This window comes from Periplaneta americana, chromosome 13 (genome assembly GCF_040183065.1).
Source record: "Periplaneta americana isolate PAMFEO1 chromosome 13, P.americana_PAMFEO1_priV1, whole genome shotgun sequence".
NCBI classification, from domain to species: domain Eukaryota; kingdom Metazoa; phylum Arthropoda; class Insecta; order Blattodea; family Blattidae; genus Periplaneta; species Periplaneta americana.
Window position 1 is genome coordinate 52645264 of NC_091129.1, and position 19632 is coordinate 52664895.

General features: G+C 33.1%; 1 protein-coding gene and 1 long non-coding RNA gene across 3 annotated transcripts in view; one reads left to right on the forward strand and one right to left on the reverse strand.

Annotated features, from left to right (window-relative positions):
* LOC138711623 (pecanex-like protein 1) overlaps positions 1 to 19632 on the reverse strand; it is a 112959-nt gene that overhangs the window by 28783 nt on the left and 64544 nt on the right. Inside the window, exons 13-14 of the mRNA XM_069842757.1 lie at positions 5670 to 5839; positions 782 to 894 (exon numbers count right to left, since the gene is read on the reverse strand). Of these exons, the coding sequence (XP_069698858.1) occupies positions 782 to 894; positions 5670 to 5839 (283 nt within the window). The remainder of the gene's footprint in view (positions 1 to 781; positions 895 to 5669; positions 5840 to 19632) is intronic.
* On the forward strand, positions 8429 to 10330 carry LOC138711572 (uncharacterized). Of its 2 annotated transcripts, none has more exons than XR_011335392.1 (3): positions 8429 to 8481; positions 9446 to 9953; positions 10216 to 10330. It is a non-coding gene; the product is annotated as an uncharacterized lncRNA (long non-coding RNA). The 2 variants fall into 2 exon arrangements; XR_011335393.1 differs by having other exon boundaries at positions 9462 to 9953.

Genomic DNA, 19632 nt, shown 5'->3' on the forward strand with positions numbered 1-19632 from the left:
TATATTTCATATTGTTCTAGTGTGTTGAGTTTCTGGCTTTTTGATTGGATGTACAGTATTTCCATGTCTGTGATGATGTCTCTGTAGGTGTGGTTGGCATTTGTGATGTGTTCTGCATATGTGGAGGTGTTTTGTAATTTTGTTATGGCTGTGATGTGTTCTGATGTGTCACTCTGTAACACCTGCAACAACTTCTACATAGGACAGACAGGCAGATCATTTCAAACACGTTACAAAGAACAAATCACAGCCATAACAAAATTACAAAACACCTCCACATATGCAGAACACATCACAAATGCCAACCACACCTACAGAGACATCAACATAGACATGGAAATACTGCACATCCAACCAAAAAGCCAGAAACTCAACACACTAGAACAATATGAAATATACAGACACACGAAAACACACCCCAACAATATTCTCAACACACAACTCAATTTCAAAACACATACACTCTTTGACTCTATACTACGAACGCACCCTCACAGGAAACAAGAGGTGCCAAGACCAACAACGACCAGTTCTGAAGATGACCCAAAATAGGTCGAAACATGTTAACATGGTACGTTAAAATTTAACACAAGAAAGTTCTTATCGTACATATTCCGAAGTGATACAGTGTTAAAAGTTGTGTAATCAAGATGAATAATATTTCTCACTAAAATCTCGACAGAAAATAAAATTCATGCCTGTTTTCCATTAAGTGTAAAAAAAATTGTAGAGAACTATAATGTTAAATGGAGTATGTTATAAACTGAAGCATGTAACAGACCTGAGTGGATGTTGCAGGCAGTCATGGCGTAAACCCCTTCATTTCCAAAACCTCCATCATCTTGGGGCACTGATCCTCCACTGGAACATCCCTCACCACACCGTCTCTGCACTCTGTGAACATCATTCATTTAGATTATTGCATATTATTAGCCTTTAAGCAGGGTTTAGTACATGTGAAAAGTGTGAAGTAAATATATCGCTGAAAAATATTTTTCAATATTCAATAATTACAGTAAATATTTTTCTCAAAAAATCGCGAAATTGGTGGTCGCGAAATTTTTCATTCACTATCTACACCATACTGAATTGGTTAAAGGCCTCAAATCTACAATTATATAATACTAGTGGCTTGTGCGGCAAATGCTGCAAACTAAGTTCATTAGAAGTTCAAATTAAAATTTTTCAGATTTATTTTCAATGAAGAATAGGCCTACCAGTCATTTTAAAAGTTATTTGCTTCCATAACAATGAAACATACGCTCTCTGAATGGTTTTTTTATTTAAATGATATGATATATTTGGTCACAGCACTTCTTTACATATAATGGTGTACCTCACATTTCTGTATCCGGTGCCACCATTAACATATTACAGTAACACATTATTTGCAGTGCACGTCTACACAAATACTCCCAATTACACTATGTACCTTTTTTTTTTTTTTATTACTTGTTCAATATCCCCTTCAGTATTTCTCCTACATTTCATTTGCTATTCTCTATTTGATCATTAATCCTAATATATCTAAAATTATATACGCCTTTCAAACCCCCTTTTTCCTCTAACTACTATTCACTAAAATTTCAATTTCACTTATTCTCTATAAATTATCATATTGAATTATTTGCCCTATTTGTTCTTTGACCTTTTCTCCTATCTTTCTCTTATATTCATTTACTGTTCCAATGTTCAAATGTTAGTACTAATTTTATGCTGTCACTTGTTCATTTCTCTTAACCCTTTTTCACTATTTTCACTCATTCCTATTTGCGCTCACTTTCACTTTCTCATTATTCCACTTACACCTAATCCTTTCACACTAGTCTCACTTCCTATAAATACTTATACTTATCTCTACACATCAGCTTATACAATTTCTCTCTCCCCTATACTTCTCTATCATTTACAATTTCCCTTTACTAGCACTTTTTGATCACATCCACACATTTTTTAACCATATCTAATACCTTTGCTATATCCTCAGCTGTCGCAGGTTCTGACCTGTCTTTACTGTTCGTCTCTGCTTTATTTCTATCTCTGTCTTTCTTTCTATTTCTTTCTTCTTCTTCTATTCCTCTTTTATTTCCCCCCCCCCCCATGCTTTCACTTTCACATCCTAGATTTCCACTTACACTCGCACCCTTAATCTTTTCACTACTTTCTTCCCTATCACTTCCTGACTCTTGGTTTCTCTTTTTATCCCCACTCGCCCTTTTTCTAGTGCCTGTGTTTCTTGTTCTGTTATTGTCAGCATTCCTTCTGGAGTGCGCTAACCTTACTGCCATCGTATGGAGACTAGGAATCCGCTTACGCTGCATGATCACGTTACACTTATCTTCTCCTTGTTGTGTCATCACCTTTACACTTCCTCGTATGTCAGTATGTGGGTTCCTGAATTCCTTACTGTTCACTTCTGTTACCATGTGTTGATCTGCGACAATCACTTGTTCCGTCCTTGAAGTTGGGATGATTTTCTTCCTCCATTCCTTCTCCTTCCCTCCGCTTATGTAGCTAACGTCGACTCTCTGTTGTCTTCTCGTTGCTTCTCTCTGCAGAGTTGAAATATGTCCACTGTCCTCTATCGTTCTTCTCGTTAGTCCAAATTCTGGATGATCTTCATTCCTCAGGCAAAACTCCAGATCATACCATTTTCCATTCACTTTCAGTTTATCTTCGTACATTTTAGCAAAGTGACCCTTCGCCCTCGCTGCTTTCATATAAGGTAGTAGCTGTTTTCTTCTATTTCTTACTTCAAATGACATATCTGTTTCCACCCTCACTCCTGAACCCTGGAGCCGTCCTAGATTGTTCAGAATAACTGCCCTTACTTTTGTATTCTTAAAGCTCAAGAAGATACGCCTTTTATTTCCTTTCCCTAATCTGTACGTATGGTCGACATGTTCGTCTCTCAACTCTATATTAAAGATCACTTCACATAAATCTCTCACTTTCTCAAAAGTATCCATCTCTTTTTCCCGGCCCCTTTCTTCGACCCCGAAAATTATTAAGTTATTTTTTCTCAACTTGAGATCGTAGTCACTCATCTTCTTCTTTAATTTGTTATACTCTCTTCTATCTTTTCACAGATGTTTTCTACTTTTAGTCTTAAGTTTTCTAAACCCTGGCTCTTCATTTCTTCTTCTACTTGATTCAAGCCTGCATTATTATTCCTTTCCTCTCTACTTAATTCACTTACTTTATCCTTTCCTGATGTCTCTTTCTGTAACCACTGTTCCATCTTCTCTTACTGTATTCTTCTCTTCTTCCTCAGGCCAATAGCCTTTATACTGTGTAAGCGAGTTGTGCACACGCGACTGCTCTCTCCGGCTTTCTGCTGTAAACCGAATGTTTTTTTTTATGCCAAATACTTTTTCTTGAACCTATCTATCTTCAGTTTTTGAGTTTAAAAGCATAAACGCAAGTAACAACGTTAGAATGATCAGTGGATTTTTCATGTGGGAGTAAAACAGTAGTAGCTATTTCAGGTCATTGTGGATTGTAGGTGAGAGTTAAGAAAATGTCAGGGTTGCCATGCTTTCAAACAATAGACATAGCAACTTGGTATAGCTGCAGCATGTTTCGTGAACTATCTTAAAATGTAGAGGATAGAATAATTTTATCCTGCTAAGAGATCTGGAGACTACAAAATCTTGTATGTCTCTTATTTTATCAGTAAGTAATACCATTTGGTCTTTCCTTAGGAACTGTAATTTTTGCGCTCTCTCCAGACAATATTGGAGAGAATCACGCATATAAATATCCACATCACACTGCCATTAAATCTATGAAAAAGACTCACACTACTTGATTAATAACTATGAAAATATTCCATTTTTAATAACAATAATTTTAACTTGTGTAAGTTTTGTAGTTTTCAGTAACATATACTGTATATATTATACAGCCGTCAATCAGTAAATTAAAGAAATGAAGATCTAATTTAAGATATTCTCTACGTCTACTTAAAGGTTTGAGCTTCATATCATCAATAGGCTGTATCATTAATAGGTATATTAGTAACAAATACTCACATCATGGTATTAACTATAATAATATTTCACTTTTAATGGTGATGTCATCAAACCTCCTCAAGTTTCGTAGTTTTCAATACACAGCTGTATTCAGAACATTACACACCACAGAATCAGACCTGTAAATTATTTTTAGTAAGTCTTGAAAGTTTTTAATAACCAATTATAGAGAAGTTATAAAAATTAAACAAATGAAGATCGACATATTATTGTCATTATGTCGTCACAGAATTTGTTCTGATTTGCTCTAAATATGTTGGCAATCCTGTAGAGGTCATGGTCTTCGTGTAAGATTGCTTATTGTAGTGTGTGTGTTTTGTTTTATTCTAGAAAGCCATTAGTTCTCAAAACTGACGACAGATGGATTTTGGAAAATAGTAAAATTATGTAGGAAAACTGACATTTCACTTAAAATTAATATTTTTCTGCAAATCTTTGGGTTCCAAGCTACAAAATGAGGAGTCATTCATTAAAATCTGTTCAGCCATTTTCCCGTAATTTCCATTACCAGTTCAAATGATATATATAGATGTGTGTGGAGAGAGCTAGCAATGCTTTGGTCTTCACACTATAGCGGAAAATAAGTTGCTACACAGTGGAATCATCTCTCTATATATATATTGTATATCATTATTCGTAATTAAAACATGAATTTTATTACGCAATATTGAAGCCAGTTTGATATGAGTTGAGAGAAATAAAGTTACATAAATTTGAACAACTGACTTTCTATTAACTAGGCCTATTTAATTTTATACATGTAATTGGGGGTAGCTATATTTAAAAAAAATCGCTAGCCAATTTATGTCAGCAGCAGCAGCAGCAACAACAGCATCATCTATTGCTCAGGCATTTAGAACTTCTTCATTTGCCTTCTAGCTTCTCAGTATAATTTAGAGTTCGAATCCAGAAGATTGGACACCAACGCTGGACATTTTTGTACATATTCTTAATTTATCAAAGAGTCTTCTAGGTTACACAGGATGCATTTTGGTGAATCAAAAACTGCAATTTTAAACAGGTGTGCTGCTAAACAGTCATGGCCAGTTAGCATTCGAAATTTTGCTACTGCATCATGTTGAGGAGAATCAGGTATATATTCTTTTTCAGTAAGCAATACTGACCAAGATTTATTATTACTGTTTTCTTGAAATTTCTTTAAACTTTTGATTTGAAATTATGTTTGTATGAACAATTTGGCACTGCGATAAGATATCTTTTTCAAGGGTACTTGTAATATTTTAGTTCCTTTCTTTGTCAATCTGCAATCTCATTGGCCATAATACCGCAATGAACAGGGATCCATTGGAGATAAAAGTTTTTATATTGTTTACCAGTATGTGTATGGATGATCGAATTTCTGCAATTCTGGAATTTGTACGAATATTGACTGAAGCTATGGCTTGGATTGCGGAAATTGAGTCGTTAAATATAACAGCGGTTTTTAACATATTAATTTGAAGCACAAGTCGTGTTAATGCCCTGTTGATTGCTGCAATTTCTCCATCAAAGTGAGTAGAAGGACTCCCCGTAGACAAAAACTGAATAAATGGAATATATTCCAGCCCCAGCTGGTTTATATTACATGTTATTAAATGTGTAACACCAAGCAGAAAATAATAATGATTTACACACCTCCTCCACAATCTCAAAGCAGTCTTCTTAATAGCTTCAAGACTTAATGAACCTCCAACAATGCTACAGAGCTGCTCATTGGTCTCAGCATATGATGTGGTAAGAGGGGAGACATAGATTGGGTAACCAATTGGTTGATCACATGACGAATTAATGATGTTCCTTAGGGCCTGTAAGAAATGTAAATGGAGTAAATTAATGGCAAATACTTATTCATTACACTTATACGCAGCAAATAAAAACAGTAATATCCATAAAATTATACGTTAACATATTCTTACAAAGCACTCATTCACAGTCATACAGTTTCCACTGCTGTGTCTGCAAAACATAATAACAATAAAGGAAGTTATCCTCAATGAAATTTAACTACTCTTCGTAACTGTGAACTTTCGGTCAACCTTCAGTTTTAAAAAATCTTCTCAACTTATATGAGATGCTGCAAGTAAATAATAGAAAATTACTATAAACCGAATACTTTTTTGTGGCAAGTCATTTAAGACTGTTTACCATGTAAAATATCAAGTGAAAATTGTTGCAGCCAATTTTCAGTAAATCGACATTGTGAAATTTTGGCATAGAGTTCAAATATATTTTATAATAATATTGAATTGGGCAAACCGTCTATACTTATCTAGTTTATATTTGGATTAAACATTAACGTTTTCGGCACTTATGTGCCATTTTCAAATGCATGGAATTGCCTTATTACATGTTCAAATAGATACACCTTATGTGTGTGAAATATATGGTATGTACCCTTGATGATCTACCATCGTTTACAAAATAATATCTAAATTAAATTAAAAACACTTGCTAATTTAATTTAGATATTATTTTGTAAACGATGGTAGATCATCAAGGGTACATACCATATATTTCACACACATAAGGTGTATCTATTTGAACATGTAATAAGGCAATTCCATGCATTTGAAAATGGCACATAAGTGCCGAAAACGTTAATGTTTAATCCAAATATAAACTAGATAAGTATAGACGGCAAGTATAAAATAGATAAGTATAGACGGTTCGCCCAATTCAATATTATTATATTACAACGTGCTTATCGGAGAATCATACAAAATGAAAATATCAAATATATTTCGTTTTGGAGCAAAAACGATTTTATTTTATTTTAAATGTATACTTCTCAGCTCAGTTGATTTTTAAATATTGTGTGTAAACAAAATTCAACGGTTCATGGTCATTTTTCCTTAGGAAGCTTTCCCTGGACACATACTTCCAAAATAATTTTTTTCCCTGGACCCTTTCTTCCTAAAACCACTTTACCCAGTTTTTCTTTCCCCTAAACATATTTTCCTTGTCTTGTAACCCAATGAAAATCAGGGTACGTTATTTTCACTGAAATTTCTTCTTCTTTGGTATGAGTTTGAAGCTTGTTAATAACCAGACATAGAATCTCGCCATCTTTTTCTTGGTCTCCCAATGCCTCGTCTTCCCTCAGGTATACCCTTTTGTCCTCCTCTCCTTACCAATCTATCAACTCCCATTCTTGATACATGTGATTTCCATTCCTCTCTTCTCCTTATAATTCATTCTTCTATTCTTTGTATATTACATTCTTCTCTTATCTCCTTACTTCTCACACTGTCTCTTCTTGTCTTTCCTATTATTCTTCTCAATATATTCAATTCCGTTGTTTCAAGTAATTGCTTTGTTTTTGCTGTATCCACTCTGGTTTCTGCTGCATATGTCATTATTGGTCTTACAATAGTGTTCTATACTCATCTTTTTATTTGTTTTTAGACATTTATTTTTCCATATGAAATCATTTAAATACCCTGACACTCTTGATGCTTTAATCGTTTGATCCCTTACTTCATATTCTACAAAAATCAAAGCTTGATATTGTGACTCTCAAATAATTTATCTGCATAACTTGTTCAATAATAGCGTTATCCAGTTGTAATTTACATCACAATGGTGATTTGTTCACAGTTAGAGTCTTTATTACCAGATACAGGGTCCGGCAGTTGGTTCTGATTAATTTGGTAGAGCTGTAAAATGAATTGAGAGTAGTGAAAATGAAATGTTGTCAAGACAACATGAACTTCAAAACATGCAATTTTGTTAATCATGGATGCTTGGCTAGTTAAAGTACGCATTTTTGTGGTATCAGTATATAGGGAAGACCAGGTAACTTGATACCCTAAGGGTGAAACCTAACCATTTTTCCCCCATTACTACAAATGCTAGTGGATTATGGTGATTTTCTAGTTTGAAAGTTGAATTTTCTTTTGCCAACTTCGTTTCGAATTTCGATACTGACAAATACTATAAATGGTAGTGATTTTGTAACTGGTATGTTGGCAGCTGAGGCAAATATCGACAATATTTGCCGGTACTGGAGTTCCATGAAATTAAAATTGTACTAGATATCTCAGCCGGTTACTGGAAGATAGTGAAATTCGAACTTATTAATAATTAATTAATATTAGTATTAATATTAATACATAATAGTTATTTTATATATTGCGTTGTGGTTATAATTCAAGAATAGTCAGATAAGTACGAATAAATATAATATACTTGGGCGTGATAATGCACGTGGGTAATGGATAGAAATATTATTTCAAATTTTAATGAATTTCTTTCGTGTTTAGATTTTTATTACAATGTCAAAAAAATGAAATAGTGTGGCAGTGACTCCTCCAAGGAAGAAAATGTGTGGCATTCAGAGTATGCTTCAGAAATCTGTAGTTCACATGTATAATGAGTTGAAGAAAGAAGTTAATGAATTATGCTAACGGAGACAGCAATTACAACCAGAATAGGAAAATTATTAGGAGTAAGTATTCTTAAGCATACATTTCAAAGTGGTATTCAGTTTTAGGAGTTTGCACTAATAATTTCATGATTGTGGTCAAACAAAACAAATTTTTAGGTTAGGCCTAGATGTTTAATCAAGTCAGTGATTTTCATATTGCCAAACTAAATACATTTAAGATACTGTAATACTGCAGTAGGTGATAGCTTAAATACATTTACAAATTAGACGAACAAATAATCAAACAGCACGAAAGTAAATTTCCAGTTTTCTCTTTTGGTATTAAATTAACCGTTCAGATCACAATTTACATGCCACATCGGCCGAAGAAAATACAAGTCATACTGTAATTATTAACTTGATATTGCAGCAAATATTACATGAATGTTGGCCTGTTACGGTGCTTAAAAATAATTCAGTTTTATATAATAACTATATAACATACTCTATAAAGCATAGGAACGTTGACTCTGGCTGAATAATTTATTCATGACTGGTCTAAGTAATATTAAATATGGTGTTTCTTCAGAAAAGCTACGCCACCCAAAGTACTTGTTAAGATATAACACTCGAGAGGACGAGGACGCACCACTGGGAAACTAACCATTTCTCTTCGTCCTGGACCTCTCACATGTTATATTGGTAATTAGTAACAAGTTTGAGGGAGGGACTACAACAATGCATTAGAATATACAGGTAAGTGTCAAAGGATTTTTGTGCTGAAAGTATTTGTGGCTGTGCACTAAAACCACGTGTTCCTCACTATGTAAATATCACAGAAATCAATTAAACAAAATAAAATTATGCCTTCTTTGATGTAGCTTTTCTGGAGAATTACCTAAATATTAGCCTACTTAAACCTATCGTAGACCCAATCTAACATGTTGATCATTTTCTATTCATATAGCTGTAAATGTTGGTATCATGCATGAATTTTATGATATAACAATTTTTAGAAGTGTTATGTTATTGTTTGTTATTACAGCTTGGCTTTACTACAGCCACGAATGTGAGAAATTCACAGAAGGGGACCCCACTTGTGACACCAGGAAAACATAGACTACGTAAACATCCAGTGACTGATGCTGATGATTTTACAAAAGATACAATTGCGAGATTTATTTATGACAAGTTACATAAAGGTAGGGAAGTTACAGGAATTATTGTGTTGATTTATGCAATGTAATTCTGATATTAGTCATATGTATAAAAATATGGCATAATTTTCATTTATTGTTACAGGGGAAGTACTAACAGCAGCAAAAGTTCTGGAACATATGAATGATGATTATGAAACATATTTATTTAGAGTATCCTTATCATCAGTGAAAAAAATTTTGAAAGAGATGAAATTTCTATGGAGCAAAGGGGATCCTTATACACATGTACGAGAAAGTGATGTTATTCGTTTTTAAGAGAATATATAAGAAATGTGGAGCGTGAGAACCCTAAACCCGTAGTATTCTTGGATGAGACTTGGATTTTTATGAATGGTAAATTTCAATGTATTGTGAGACATTGAGTGATTGAATTTTTTATTAACAAATAGATTAACACTTATGTGGAATATGAAATTGCAATTAATATAGGCTACTAGTAATGAATTCAGGTGGGAACAACATATTTTGCAATTAATAGTTTCATATTATAACTAGAGGTTAGTTATAAAATTCTTGAACAGTTTTCCTGTCTTTAAAATTTTTGTGTCTCTTAGAGTGTCAATGTGAATTGCTTTTCTCTCTCTGTTTTTTAAAGTAGGATCACCCACTTATTCATGAAATAAACCAGGTGAAGTTTCCAGTGACATGAATGGTGTTATTCGTAGACCAACAAATGAGGGTGGAAGATTAGATGCCGGAACAAAAGGTGGATTTATGCTCGGTAAGTTATATTGATTTATATTTTACATAAATTTGGCAAGAGTAATTTTTTAAATCAGGGTACAAAAATATAAAAATTGGTGACTAAATAAAAACGTGGGAAAGCCTTTCACCAAAGAGGATCTCATGTCATGTTATGTTATGTTATGTTTTATTTTCTTTATTTAAATGCTGTGAATTCATGTGACGTAATTATATGCCCAGGTATAATTTTTATTGCAGGTGCTGATTTAATTTTTTCATGCTACTGAAAGAAAAGTCAGGACTACCATAGTGCTATGAATAGCCCTGTAGTTGAGAAGTGGGTGCAAACACAGTTGTTGACCTGAGAACATTAGGGCAATGCATTATTGTCATGGATAGTGCTGCATATCATAGCAGACTTGTGAAAAATCAGCCAACAACAAAATGTAGGAAAGAACAGCTACTGGTGATTGCAACTGAATATAATAGATTTGTTGTACTAAATGATAAGAGTTGATGGTGTGAAATCACCTTTTGATATTACATTGCAATATTAATTTCCATACTTTACAGTCAATATTATTATTATTATTATCATTACTACTACTACTACTATTGCAACTGTTTCTCTTATTTCTCATGATTAAGCATACTTATAGATGCTACTTTTTTCTTTCAGGTGAAATTGAATCTACATAAGAATCCTAAGACAACAGAGCCTTGCCAATTACTGTTCTGAAGCGGCCTTGTCTTATGTGTTGTGCCTATATACAATTAATTCTTTCAGTTTTTTTTTTCCCCCTTTAATGTAATGAAGTTGTTGGTTGATTGATACCAAGTGTTCAGCAGTTGATGTCATTTGTTATCTTGCACTCCAATATTTAACCAGATGATTGAAAGCTGTGTAAAGTTAAACAGTCAAGACAATGATCCATATCTTCATTGAGATTTCAGAAATGGCATGGGGAGATTCTGAAATATCAGTTATTTGTAAATATTTGAGACAATCATGGCCTGTGATAATATGAGTACTGCCACTGTAGATTTTCATAGAAGTTCAGTTATTAAATTAGGTGCATTATTTTTACTATGTATTGTACTATATTTTTGTTTCGCTTAATTGATGAATTATATATGCTGTAAATTGAATAGTAGACTGTAGGCCTATAGCTTAACTGATGAATTGTATGTGCTGTAAATTAAATAATAGGCTGTATACCACAAGTGATGAATTGTTTATGCTTGTAATGTGAAGTAATTTGCATGATATTTATTATAAATTTCTGTATATTTCAACTGATTGAATTGTTTATACTTTTAAATTGAATTAACTTGCTTGCTATGTATTATATTTTATAGCTTAACTGATGAATAATTGTGTAGTTTTGTCAATTTAATAATCTGAGTGCCATGTACTTCATATTTTTAGTAGAGCCACCAATGTAGCTTAGTCGGTAGACTCGTTGGCCTGCAAATTCAGAGCTGCACTCGAGGGTAGTTTGGATCCCCCATTTGGTCTGATTAGTTGGTTTCTTCTGAGGATTTTCCTCCATCGTGGAGCTGATGCCGGATGGCCTATTGCAATTTTTTCATTTGCTTTAGAATCATTCCGATTTTTGTTACCACATTGTCATGTTCTGATCTTGTTATTCTTTTAACAGTGTGGTAAGATGCAGGTATAGATAACCTTACAGTAATTTTGCTACCTTTCAGCTACCTCATTACCTCCCACTCCATAAAGTTCATGGATCCACGGAAGTACCAGTCGTCGATGTAATTCGACCATTTTGCTTAAAATATTAAAACACTGTAAAATATTGAGATTTCATGCTGTTACGTCCAATACTGCAGCGAGAATATCTGATTTTGAATCTGATAGTATGACAGCCTTCTCAGATTTATGAAGTTGATACTGGAGATTTTGTAAGCTTAAAAGTGTATCTAAATTTTCACTACCAAAATTAGTCAGTGTTTGAAGTTAGTTAGTTAGTGGCGTTTAAAAAGAGCGTGTCAGCTACTATGGCTATTTGCGCCATTATCTAAAATCTTTCACTAAACATAAACACAATACAATAACCAGAATGTTTAAAAAACTGAAAAGTGTTGTCACGGTTAAAATGGGGCAAACAAGTAAGTGTTTGAATATAATTCCCTGTAAAAGGGAATATACTGGTATTGTACTACAACACCACTACATCTATGGCTTGGTAAACAGGATCCATCTATAAAAAATACTGTATGTAGTCACTCACTGACCAGATCATTTATCGTTTCTAATGATTTTTAAAATGTCTGGAGAAGTATCACATTTCTTAACATCATCTGTTAAAGTTAACTTATATACTATTCATTTTCAAATAACTTGGGATTGTGTTTTATTAGTAAAGTTTCCCTTAATTGAGCAAGTTTGAGTTCTCCAAGTAGAGTCAAAAAGTCTGATGGGATTTTGGCTCAATTTATTAATATTTGTGGACTGTGATTTTTTGTTCTAGACAACCATATTATCTGCAAATGATGAGATTATCATAAGATCTATTTCTTTAGTTAGACCATCGACATTAATATTTGAAAATGTATTCCTGAAAACAACAATGTGGGAAGCCCAGATGAATCTGTCTGTATTTACATATTTGTGACAATGAATCAAATAATCAAGTCACTGACCCAGTGCAACACTTTATCATGGACACCCTAAGTTTGCAATTTCTTAAGTGATTTATATCTAAAGAGCCATATGATCCTTGAAAATAAATTAAAATTGTTAAGGTGTTTTGTTTTCTGTTTAAAATATCTTTAATATCTTGACTAAAATTTAAAATCTGTCCATTTGTTGAATGCAATTCTCTAAAGTCAACTCAATAAGATGAAAGTTAGTTACTAGATTCCAGGAACCAATTCAATCTATGAAATCATCTCTTCCATAATTTTGGCTATCATACTAGTAAGTGGTATCTGTCGATAACTTGAAAAGGTATTAGTTGAATAATTGCTTTTCAAAATTGATGTTATGATAGATTTTCTCCAGACAGATATTGTATTTTAGATGAGATTACAAGATAAAAGTAGTGAGTTTGCTTGTTTGCCAACATGTTTAAGAAAATCAGCATGTGTATTGTCTGGACTTGGAGATGTTTTGGGTTTTATAAATTAATAGTAATATTCAGTTCTTGATTAAATATTGTTATATAAAGTAGATTGTAGATTTAATATTTCTTTCAGTTTTTCCTTAATAGTCTGACGTACACAGATAAAACTAACAACCACACCACCAACTAATCTAATAGAAATTAAAATATAATCAAATGTAGAAAAAGTAATTAAAATTATAAATACACGTAATAAACCATAACCCCCTAATTTCAACAATATACTATTTTATTCCCGTTTACAGCTTGTAGATAATTATTAATTATAGTTATTACTTATTAGCATAATATTTATTGAACTTATTTGCTATTTCACTTCGTTTGAAAGATGTTATTGTGTACAAAAAGCATTTTTTTATGATCGTTTCATGCTGTATGTTGTGTATAAATCTATGATTTCTGGCCATCTGTTCTGTGTAATCCATCTTTTGTACACAATTAATAAAATACTGTTTTGGTAGTAATTATTTTATTAATTATTTAATTTTCACCAGCTCACATTTCTTGAATCATTTGTTTTTTCTTATTTAAATTTAGGACACAAGAGCCAAAAAGAGACTTCACAGTTATGTATCATACATTTTTTCAATGACAGACGTGGAGTTGCAGAAATAATAAGTGTAAGTGTAACATTATTAAGCAATTTACAAACAAATGAAATCTTTAAAAAGGTATCTAGAAGTGAAATTACTTATGGCTTTTAAGGACCAAAATTATTTTTGTAAGTTGATTTATTATTATTTCAGTTTTAGCCTAGTTGTATTATCCATTTCCTTACTAATTTCAAAAGATAATCAGAAGTTCATTCGAATTCCAACCGAAAGTCAATTGGTTATTAATTTATCTACCTTTAGGAAGTACAGTATATGTACGCTGGAATCTTTGAAGTGAAGTGACAATAATTTAATTGGTCTTGGAACAGATTTGATTCTTGAATATTATATACTATACTTTTTTTGTTGTATATTTACGTCTAGTAACCTATTAATGCTAATACTAATAATAATGTAAAGGAATAAAAGAATAGAACCTAGCAATACATTTCTCATTATTATTAAGGCTGGTTCACAATAAACCGGGAACGGTAATGACAACGAGAACGAGAACGGAAATAATGTTAAAATAAATATATTTAAATGTGAGCGTTCACAATAGTTAATTCTGAATGCTCATATTTAAATACATTTATTTTAACAATATTTCCGTTGTCGTTCCTGTTGTCGTTTTCGTTTCAGGTTTATTGTGAACCAGCCTTTATTCTCATTATTATTGAAACTATTTAGAATAACCTTCCAACATTAAGGTAAAGTACGGTGAGTAAAGAAGTCATTCAGTACATAGGATCGTGATTTTACTACATGTGGTGATATCTGGTAACAGTTGGCAACACTGACAAGGCAGAAATATTTGCTGTTTGGGAACTGAACTTACGTGATCCTCACTATATATATTGAAAGTAAGTCCGTTGTTCAAACACAACATCGATTTCGCCATGAGTTCAATGTTCAGAGACACGGTAGGATTCCTTCGAGGAACACAATAGTGGGCCTTTCGACTTCATTTTGCAATGGAATTTGGTGCCATTCTTCAAGAAAATGATAATGTGTTGAATAATTTATGTCAGACGAGGCACATTTTCACTTAAATGGCTTTTGTCAACAAGCAAAATTTCCGATATTGGAGTCAGACAAATCCTATGGCACTGCATGAACGGCCATTACATTGTGAAAATGCGACCGTATAGTGTGCTGTTTCTGCTGCAGTCATAATTGGTCCCTATTTTTTCGAAGACAGAAATGAGAGAGCTGTTACAGTGAAGTATCGACAGATGTTACAGACATTTAGAGGTGCACTAAATAGAGATGACATGTGGTTTCAACAAGATGGGGCTACAGTCCATACTGCCAGTGACACACTGCAATTGTTGAGAAATTTCTTCCCAGGATGCATAATTTCTCGGTTTGGAGATAAAGTGTCATAAACAATTTTCGTGTAAGATTACAACAGGTCATAAGATACCAAGGGGATCACTTGAAATGTGTAATTTTCAAAAAATGAAGACATTCCAATAAATTGTGACATTCAAGCTACATACTGTGTTATTTTTTTACATTTTTAAACCTTATAGTCCCTTTACAACAGCATGTTGAAACTCATCAGAACCAAATGCCGGACTCTGTATAAAAAGTTTAACATTTTTTATAGTGTGAAATGATGATCTGGAACACATTCTTCTATACTGTCCATCCATAAACTACAAAAGAAGTAAATTAAAATCATCAGTACCAGTTGCAGAAGACACAGCCCTGCAGTATATATTGACTACACCCCACCTCTGGCTACTAGCAACAGGCATCTATAATGAATACCGATCAAAATACCCCTCATTTCTCGTGAAAAACAACAACTGAATAGACTACAGTGGACTATAGAGGACTTTATGTTGTCAACAAACAGCTGGATACATTAAGAAGATTGACTGATTGATTGATTGATAGTGTGAAATGATGACCCAGCGTCCTTAAATATTCTAAAATTCTGTCTTCCTCAAACAATTTTTCAGAAGAATCTAAAACATCTTCAGTTGGTTTGAAGGCAAGAGCTAATATTGAATGCATTCCTTGTAGTCCTTCACTGACTGTCACAAATGGAAAAAGCAGCACGAGATGTTGGTACAGTGAAACCTGTTCAAGATGGAAGTGACATGGTCCTAATTTTTTTTCCGTTGTGGACAGGTTTCCGTATTATTCAGGTGTGCCATTAAAATGGAATATTTTGTCATTCATATACGTGAAAAACAAAATGGCATGCCGCAAACTGCAAGAAGTACAAAATATTCCATTTAACACTCATCACATTAAATCAGCTTTCAGTCGCTTATTACGTTGGTGAATCATTTTGATTAAAATCTCATTTTCTGTATAAATATTATCGTAACTCACTCATTAGTCATTAAACATTAATAAAATTTACTAATCTCATTCTATTTAATATCTAACACTATACTCTAATACTGTACTGCATATCACTGCACATTATTAATTAATTAGACTAGGAGCCATCTATTAGAAGCCTTGAATTCTCGTTTATTTAATTTCTTTCCCAGTTCAATGGCTTGCTTTGCAGAATAGATCCAGAAATTGGCTTGTTCTTTGAAAGGTCATGAAGAACCCACTCCACAAAGAGTTCATTTATTTTCACATAAACAGTTGCTTTCTGGTTCCTTTCGTGTAACCAATATTGGCCGCACGCCACTCACTCATTATGATCTTTATTTTTTAAAGTGTCACACCTGAGTTTTCCACAACTGTACTTCAATATTATTTCACATAGACTTTGTTTCTCATTTTCCTTTAACTCGATAACTTTTACTTCACCACTTAATGTTAATGTCACATTTTATGCAACTTTTTTTTACCTGGAAATCACTACACTTGCGCCCTGTTTAGCTACGACAATATACGGGTGTGAAGCACTAAAAATCTTTGAAGGGACTCGTCTGCCTAGTCAACAGGGTAATAAAATTTATGACCGACAGGCCAACACACCCTCGTACCCTCTAGAATTTTGCAAAGAAAACTTGTTTTTATCTTAGTGACCCACATATTTCGTATATTTCTTGAAATTGCACGCTGTTTCAAAATATAGTTACAAAATATAGTGTGTGTCCAAAATATTATTTCCGTTTTGAACAGTAGCAGACAGTTTCCATTTTATTCAGGAAAAATTACACATAATACATACAAATTTCGCCGGGACCAATAAATTGTTCCAAAATAGACAGGATTCCGGATTATTCAGGTTCCGATTTGAACAGGTTTCACTGTATTAAGAAAGCTGTAATTGAGGAGTTTATCATGACAACCTCAAAGTCGGAGATAACTCTGGCTGGGAGGTAAACTACATTCCAAATCATTCAGCTGCACGACTCACTACTTGGAAAACTCTTAAAAATGCAATTTGGTTTTTTGACGACAAAAGAGAGTAAATAAACGGGAAAGAAATTTTAAGGTCCTCATTACTTGTGGATACCACTCCTAAAATAGTGAAAATTTATGTAAATATGTTTAGGCGGTTTTAAAGGTACCATCAACATACCAAGTCCCTGATTTCAGTAGAAGCTCCACATTTCTTCTTGTTCCAAACACCAAAACTCACTCGTCGTCAGTTTCAAAATCTTCATCTTCATAGCAATCATATATATAAAAAAAATTATCTTCTTTCAAAGTTTTCTTATATCTTTCAGGTAATTCCCTTAAATCACTCAATGCTTTTCGTTCAGGTAATTGGTCTCTCCTAAGTCCTGCTTAAGTCCTTTCCAAGTTTTCTCTTCCTGGTAAATGACATAAAACTCCAGATGCAACTCTCTGTAATTCTGTTTGAATCAATTGTGATGGGGTTACCTCGGGAGGTTCCTTAGCTGTTCTCTTTGAACGATAGTAAGTTCTGCCTGAACTTTCTCCTTATCAGGTACATGAGCATGATTTCCCTCTTTAACTATAATAATTTAATTCCCAGAGCCTATGGTTATGGCAGTTGTTCTGCTTTCTGGTTTTTAGTAACATGTCCAATACTCCTTCTCCCCTCTAGAATCTCTCCTGTGATATACATGCCCATTGTAAAGTAGTTTTTTTTCCATCCCAAGATGGAGTTATAATTTGACGAATGTTAGGCATTCTACTTCATAATTATAAGAGTATTTGATATTCCCCTGCTTGCTGAATCGCATCTTATGGCTGCGTAACTGCCTGATCATTCCTCTTTCTTTAGCATTGAGTTTCGCATGGAGCACTGTTGTCCAGTTTCGACGCTAGAGCGCAGCAAGTAACTGCCATTGGTTTAGCTGTGCTAAGTATGCAGAGTGAATTATAATTTTTAATTTGAAATCTTAGAAGTAATTGCAGTGTATGTAAGTAATTGTTTATTAATTATATGATTTTTTTTCTTTAAAATATATTGGAAATAAGAAATACTCGAGTTAAAATACGTTTCATTTAATGTTTTTTTCTAAACAAGATATTTTGTAGGAGATATGAGTAGTTTAATATCAAAGACGGACATCTGTCGTCTCCATAGTTTTGATTTAGAGGCAATTTTTTAATTCACAGTGTTCGTTGTAATATTTAACACAATTTATTTTATAAATGTAGTGTTGGAGTTTGCATATGGTTTCACTATAACTGGAAAGAGCATGAAAAATTGTATAAAAAACCACAGCTATCTAAATTTCGATTGAGGTCAGATGTCCATCTTTGATATTAAGCTACTCATATAAAATTTGGTTTCCTAAATATAACAATATTAATTATAATATATTTACAAATTGTAAGTTTCTTCTATTTTTTTTTTTCTCCCCAAAAGTATGGGGTAAATTATCTGTTTGCAGTATTTTACTCAGTATTTCTTTTCGGGGGGGGGGGGGTTAATGAGAACATAATTTATCACATTTTGAATGAGCCTTTTTATATACGGTGGTTATTTTCTGGCAATATTGAACTTAATAAAACAGTAGGCCTAGTGTCTGTATAACATTTCCATGGATTTGAAGAAACTGCTAATTTACAAGCATGAAGTTACCACATACTGTCGTTAATTCGAACCATGATTTTCAATAATCTCTTAGGACTTCCAATCAAAAAGTTTGTATAAACAAGAAAAATAATTATATCAACACGATATTCCATTACCATAATTATATTATTATCAACAATTATTATAGTAATAGCAACTAGGTTACAGGAAGCATATATTTCTTCGTAAATATGTTTAAACTTGTTGAAATTTTTTATATCAGTTTCAGACATCATTTTTATTATGTTAATTGATTTTAGTAAACTCTAAAGCAAGCATATTTGTATTTGTATATAAGCTATGTGATGCAGAACCATTTGGATGTACTATGACTTAGAAAATAATAAAGTTTTAAGTCAGTATTAATATTACATATTAAGCCATGTGGAAGGATCCGGACACCCTAGGCAATCGTTTTCCTAAGCCTTAGTCTCTTCTGATACTTAAGGACGTCGTAATAATAGTTATTTTAGAGTACTTTGCATATACTGATGTTAATAGCGGTGGGCACTACCTACCACCTGGCGTCAAAATAGCTTTTTTCATTACTCGCACATAAGTGTTGATTGAGCAGGCAGTGTAAGCAGCCATAACATGCAATCCAGAAGGCA